Genomic DNA, 5,000 nt, shown 5'->3' with positions numbered 1-5,000 from the left:
TAGAAAATAGACCAAAAGGGGTTGAAGACTTAAAAATAAATGTCCAAAAAGAATTGAATTGTGTGAACCGAAAACTGAACATTGCTATTACAAGAATTGCAAAGCCTTATGGAGACCCTAATATTCTTGCCGAATTTATAGCCGGACAACTAAAGAGTAGGGTATCATTTCGAAAAGCAATGAAAAAAGCTATCGAATTAACTGAACAAGCTGATACAAAAGGAATTCAAATACAAATTGCAGGCCGTATCGATGGAAAAGAAATTGCACGTATCGAATGGATAAGAGAGGGTAGGGTTCCCCTACAAACCATTCATGCGAAAATTGATTATTGTGCCTATACCGTTCGAACTATCTATGGGGTATTGGGTATCAAAATTTGGATATTTATAGACGAAGAATAAAAAACCTTTAGTTGACTTGTCTTTCTGTTTCGATGGAACGATGGAACAAAAAAATGGCAACCCTTTTTGATTCTTTTTTCCATCCAATCAATTCTAATTTTTAATCCCATAAGGTTTAATAAAAATAAAATTTACCTTTTGATATAATTGCTATGCTTAGTGTGTGACTCGTTGGTTTTTGTTAAAATTAAGACTAAAAAAAGAAAGTTAAAGTTATAGTACCAAGTATGAACTAAAAATTATAGAACTAATAACCAACTCATCGCATCACATTATCTGGATCCAAAGAAACAGTCAAGATATACTATTTTAGTCCTATCATTGTAGCAACTGAATTTTTTTGACATAAACAATTCATTAGATTTACTGTCAAAGAAAATTAAAATACAAAAAAGAAAAAAGGATACCGGTAAATGGAAAGATGAGAGAAAGAAAAAAATGAATCTAATATAAAAGATATATAATTCCAATATGTAAGGTCTTTGAACATCTCATAAAAGAAAATGTAATTAAAGCATCAATACAGATTCAAACAAAATTATATGATATGAATCTGTTCTATAGAACAAAAAAATAAGAGCTTAGAGCCAATAACGACTAAGGGGGTTGGTGGAAAAACAAAAGCTCCATTGTAGAATTCAGACCTAACCATTAATCAAGAAGCGATGGGAACGACGGAACCCATGAATACATAAGATTCACTTGAAAATGAATTCTGATAATTCATTGGAAAGGATGGCGGAACGAACCAGAGGACAATTCATATATTCTGAAAAATTATAAGCTAACTCTACACTCGAAATAGCTATTGAAAGAGTAAATATTCGCCCACGAAAATTCTTTTTTTTTTTTTTCATTCTCATATTCAATTGTTAAAATACAAGGAATTCAATAAAAAAAAAAAGAATAGAATAAAATATTTAGTAAACTAGATGAATAAAAAAGAATTCATTGATTCAGTGTATTATATTTTTACATATATATCTTAATTATTTATTATATATTATATAAAAATAGACATTTAAAAAATGAAATTTCCATTTTTTAATTCGCGAGGAGCCGGATGAGAAGAAACTCTCACGTCCAGTTCTGCAGTAGAGATGGAATTACAAAGGAACCATCAACTATAACCCCAAAAGAACTCGATTCCGTAAACAACATAGAGGAAGAATGAAGGGAATATCTTATCGGGGTAATCGTATTTGTTTCGGAAGATATGCTCTTCAGGCACTTGAACCCGCTTGGATCACGTCTAGACAAATAGAAGCCGGGCGACGAGCAATGACACGAAATGCACGTCGCGGTGGAAAAATATGGGTCCGCGTTTTTCCTGACAAACCTGTTACAGTAAGACCCGCAGAAACCCGTATGGGTTCGGGGAAAGGATCTCCCGAATATTGGGTAGCTGTTGTCAAACCAGGTCGAATACTTTATGAAATAAGCGGAGTAGCAGAAAATGTAGCCCGAAGAGCTATCACAATAGCGGCATCAAAAATGCCTATACGAACTCAATTCATTATTTCAGGATAAGAATATAGAACTAAAGGAAATGGATCTTTTGGATAACACCAAGTGGAAGTTTTTTTGGACAAACAATATTTCTTTTTCACCTTTTGCATTTAGTTTTGCATTGAAAGAACAGATAAAAATAAAATATGATTCAACCTCAGACCCTTTTGAATGTAGCAGACAACAGCGGGGCTCGAGAATTGATGTGTATTCGAATCATAGGAGCTAGCAATCGTCGATATGCTCGTATTGGTGACGTTATTGTTGCTGTGATCAAAGAAGCAATACCTAATACGCCCTTAGAAAGATCCGAAGTGATCAGAGCTGTAATTGTACGTACCTGTAAAGAACTCAAACGCGACAACGGCATGATAATACGATATGATGACAATGCCGCAGTTATTATTGATCAAGAAGGAAATCCAAAGGGAACTCGAATTTTTGGTGCGATTGCCCGGGAATTGAGACAAAAATTTACTAAAATAGTTTCATTAGCTCCTGAGGTATTATAAAATGATAATCTAAGGCATTTGAATGAATTTCAATCATAGTAGATTGTGTATCACGTATATACCTTTCATTTTAAATTTTTTCATTTTTTAATTAAAAAGAAACTAATAACATGTTGATTATATCAAATTTTTGGGACACCACCGATTTTAGTTCATTATGGGTAGGGACACTATTGCTGATATAATAACTTCTATACGAAATGCTGACATGAATAGAAAAGGAACGGTTCGAATAGTATCTACTAACATCACCGAAAACATTGTTAAAATACTTTTACGAGAAGGTTTCATTGAAAATGCGAGAAAACATCAAGAAAGAGATAAAACTTTTTTGGTTTTAACGCTGCGACATAGAAGAAATAAGAAAGGGGCTTATAGAAATACTTTCTATTTAAAAAGGATCAGTCGACCTGGTCTACGAATCTATTCTAACTATCAACGAATTCCTAGAATTTTAGGTGGAATGGGGATTGCAATTCTTTCTACCTCTCGAGGTATAATGACGGATCGGGAAGCTCGACTAGAAGGAATTGGCGGAGAAATTTTATGTTATATATGGTAATCCCTAGAATATTAATATCCGAATTGGATCCAATATTTCCTATTTGGGAACAAAAAAAGAAAAAAAAAGGCTTGTCTAATATCACTCCTCTATTAGTTGATACTTTAAGGGGGTTTTATCTGAAATGAAAGAACAAAAATGGATTCATGAAGGTTTGATTACTGAATCACTTCCTAATGGTATGTTCTGGGTTCGTTTAGATAATGAAGATCTGATTCTAGGTTATGTTTCGGGAAGGATACGACGTAGTTCTATACGAATCCTACCGGGAGATAGAGTTAAGATTGAAGTAAGCCGTTATGATTCAACCAGAGGTCGTATAATTTATAGACTCCGCAACAAAGATTCAAACGATTAAGCCGTTTTTCAACATTCCTTATTCCTTTCTACAAAAATAGAATTCAAGGTTCAAAATATCACGAAACTTATTTTCTTCCAAAAAATAGATTCAAAATTAAAACTAAAGAATAACAAATATGAAAATAAGGGCTTCTGTTCGTCAAATTTGTGAAAAATGTCGACTGATTCGCCGACGGGGACGAATTATAGTAATTTGTTCTAACCCAAAACATAAACAACGACAAGGATAATCATTCTACTAAACTATATACTAATGATCTTTCTAAAATACTAAAATAATTGCTAAAATATTTTATTGCTGAAAAAAAATGACGGATTTGTTTTGACATGAAATGGATATATCCATATATCTTTGAATCATATTTATGAGATGATAAAATATGGCAAAACCTATACCAAAAACAGGTTCACGGAGAAATGGACGTATTAATTCGCGTAAAAGTGCACGGAAAATACCAAAGGGTGTTATTCATGTTCAAGCAAGTTTCAATAATACCATTGTGACTGTTACAGATGTACGAGGTCGAGTGGTTTCTTGGGCTTCTGCCGGTACTTGTGGATTCAGGGGTACAAAAAGAGGGACACCTTTTGCAGCTCAAACCGCAGTAGGAAATGCTATTCGTACAGTAGTGGAACAAGGTATGCAACGAGCAGAAGTCATGATAAAAGGTCCCGGTCTCGGAAGAGATGCAGCATTACGGGCTATTCGTAGAAGCGGTATACTATTAAGTTTCGTACGAGACGTAACCCCTATGCCACATAATGGCTGTAGACCTCCTAAAAAAAGACGCGTGTAGAAATAAGAATTGAAGGGATTTCAAGAGAAATAAATGATTCAAAGATATGATCAATTTTGTAAAATATTACTATGGTTCGAGAGAAAATAAGAGTATCTACTCGGACACTGCAGTGGAAATGTGTTGAATCAAGAACAGATAGTAAATGTCTTTATTATGGACGCTTTATTCTCTCTCCACTTATGAAAGGCCAAGCTGATACAATAGGCATCGCGATGCGAAGAGCGTTACTTGGCGAAATAGAAGGAACATGTATCACACGTGCAAAATTTGATAAAATACCGCACGAATACTCTAACATAGTAGGTATTCAAGAATCAGTACACGAAATTTTACTGAATTTGAAAGAAATAGTATTGAGAAGTAATCTATATGGAACTTGCGAAGCGTCTATTTGTGTTAGGGGCCCCAGATGTGTAACTGCTCAAGATATCATCTTGCCCCCTTATGTAGAAATAGTTGACAATACACAGCATATAGCTAGCTTGACGGAACCAATTGATTTGTGTATTGGATTACAACTCGAGAGAAATCGCGGATATCAGATAAAAGCGCAAAATAACTTTCAAGATGGAAGTTATCCTATAGATGCTCTATTCATGCCTATTCGAAATGTGAATCATAGTATTCATTCTTATGGAAATGGGAATGAAAAACAAGAGATACTTTTTCTCGAAATATGGACAAACGGCAGTTTAACCCCGAAAGAAGCACTTTATGAAGCCTCCCGGAATTTAATTGATTTATTTATTCCCTTTCTACATGCAGAAGAAGAAAACTTATATTTAGAGGACAATCAACACAAAATTTCTTTACCCCTTTTTACCTTTCACAATAGATTGGCTGAAATAAGGAA

At 34.1% G+C, this 5,000-nt stretch overlaps 6 protein-coding genes across 6 annotated transcripts in view; all 6 read left to right on the top strand.

The window, feature by feature from the left end:
* LOC130818831 (30S ribosomal protein S3, chloroplastic) overlaps positions 1-1,311 on the top strand; it is a 1,564-nt gene extending 253 nt beyond the window's left edge. Inside the window, exon 1 of the mRNA XM_057685065.1 lies at positions 1-1,311. This exon is cut by the window's left edge and continues 253 nt beyond it. Coding sequence (XP_057541048.1) covers positions 1-404 — 404 coding nt within the window. The 3' untranslated portion in view covers positions 405-1,311.
* A 156-nt stretch (positions 1,312-1,467) lies between these two features.
* Positions 1,468-1,934, top strand: LOC130810898 (50S ribosomal protein L16, chloroplastic-like). Its single transcript, XM_057677025.1, has 2 exons — positions 1,468-1,554; positions 1,632-1,934. The coding sequence occupies exons 1-2, from the start codon at positions 1,468-1,470 to the stop codon at positions 1,932-1,934; spliced, it is 390 nt and encodes a 129-aa protein (XP_057533008.1).
* Positions 1,935-2,059: 125 nt separating this feature from the next.
* On the top strand, positions 2,060-2,430 carry LOC130818864 (50S ribosomal protein L14, chloroplastic). Its single transcript, XM_057685111.1, has one exon. It carries the CDS (start codon positions 2,060-2,062, stop codon positions 2,423-2,425), a length of 366 nt encoding a protein of 121 aa, XP_057541094.1. The 3' UTR covers positions 2,426-2,430.
* Positions 2,431-2,582: 152 nt separating this feature from the next.
* On the top strand, positions 2,583-3,126 carry LOC130818854 (30S ribosomal protein S8, chloroplastic). Its single transcript, XM_057685100.1, has one exon. The coding sequence runs from the start codon at positions 2,583-2,585 to the stop codon at positions 2,985-2,987; it is 405 nt and encodes a 134-aa protein (XP_057541083.1). The 3' UTR covers positions 2,988-3,126.
* Positions 3,127-3,354: 228 nt separating this feature from the next.
* LOC130818846 (30S ribosomal protein S11, chloroplastic) lies at positions 3,355-4,144 on the top strand. Its single transcript, XM_057685089.1, has one exon. It carries the CDS (start codon positions 3,728-3,730, stop codon positions 4,142-4,144), a length of 417 nt encoding a protein of 138 aa, XP_057541072.1. The 5' UTR covers positions 3,355-3,727.
* A 71-nt stretch (positions 4,145-4,215) lies between these two features.
* Positions 4,216-5,000, top strand: part of LOC130818810 (DNA-directed RNA polymerase subunit alpha) — a 2,110-nt gene continuing 1,325 nt past the window's right edge. The window contains exon 1 of the mRNA XM_057685041.1: positions 4,216-5,000. This exon is cut by the window's right edge and continues 1,325 nt beyond it. Coding sequence (XP_057541024.1) covers positions 4,216-5,000 — 785 coding nt within the window.

The sequence above is a fragment of the Amaranthus tricolor genome, chromosome 1 (genome assembly GCF_026212465.1).
Source record: "Amaranthus tricolor cultivar Red isolate AtriRed21 chromosome 1, ASM2621246v1, whole genome shotgun sequence".
NCBI classification, from domain to species: Eukaryota; Viridiplantae; Streptophyta; class Magnoliopsida; order Caryophyllales; family Amaranthaceae; genus Amaranthus; species Amaranthus tricolor.
This window is presented reverse-complemented; position numbering and strand designations above follow the sequence as displayed.

Coding starts and splice junctions, on each gene's coding strand:
- LOC130810898 (XM_057677025.1), top strand. CDS start 1,468: ATGAGAAGAAACTCTCACGTCCAGTTCTGCAGTAGAGATGGAATTACA. Junction 1,555..1,631: donor CCCCAAAAGAACTCGATTCC/GTAAACAACATA, acceptor TATGCTCTTCAG/GCACTTGAACCCGCTTGGAT.
- LOC130818864 (XM_057685111.1), top strand. CDS start 2,060: ATGATTCAACCTCAGACCCTTTTGAATGTAGCAGACAACAGCGGGGCT.
- LOC130818854 (XM_057685100.1), top strand. CDS start 2,583: ATGGGTAGGGACACTATTGCTGATATAATAACTTCTATACGAAATGCT.
- LOC130818846 (XM_057685089.1), top strand. CDS start 3,728: ATGGCAAAACCTATACCAAAAACAGGTTCACGGAGAAATGGACGTATT.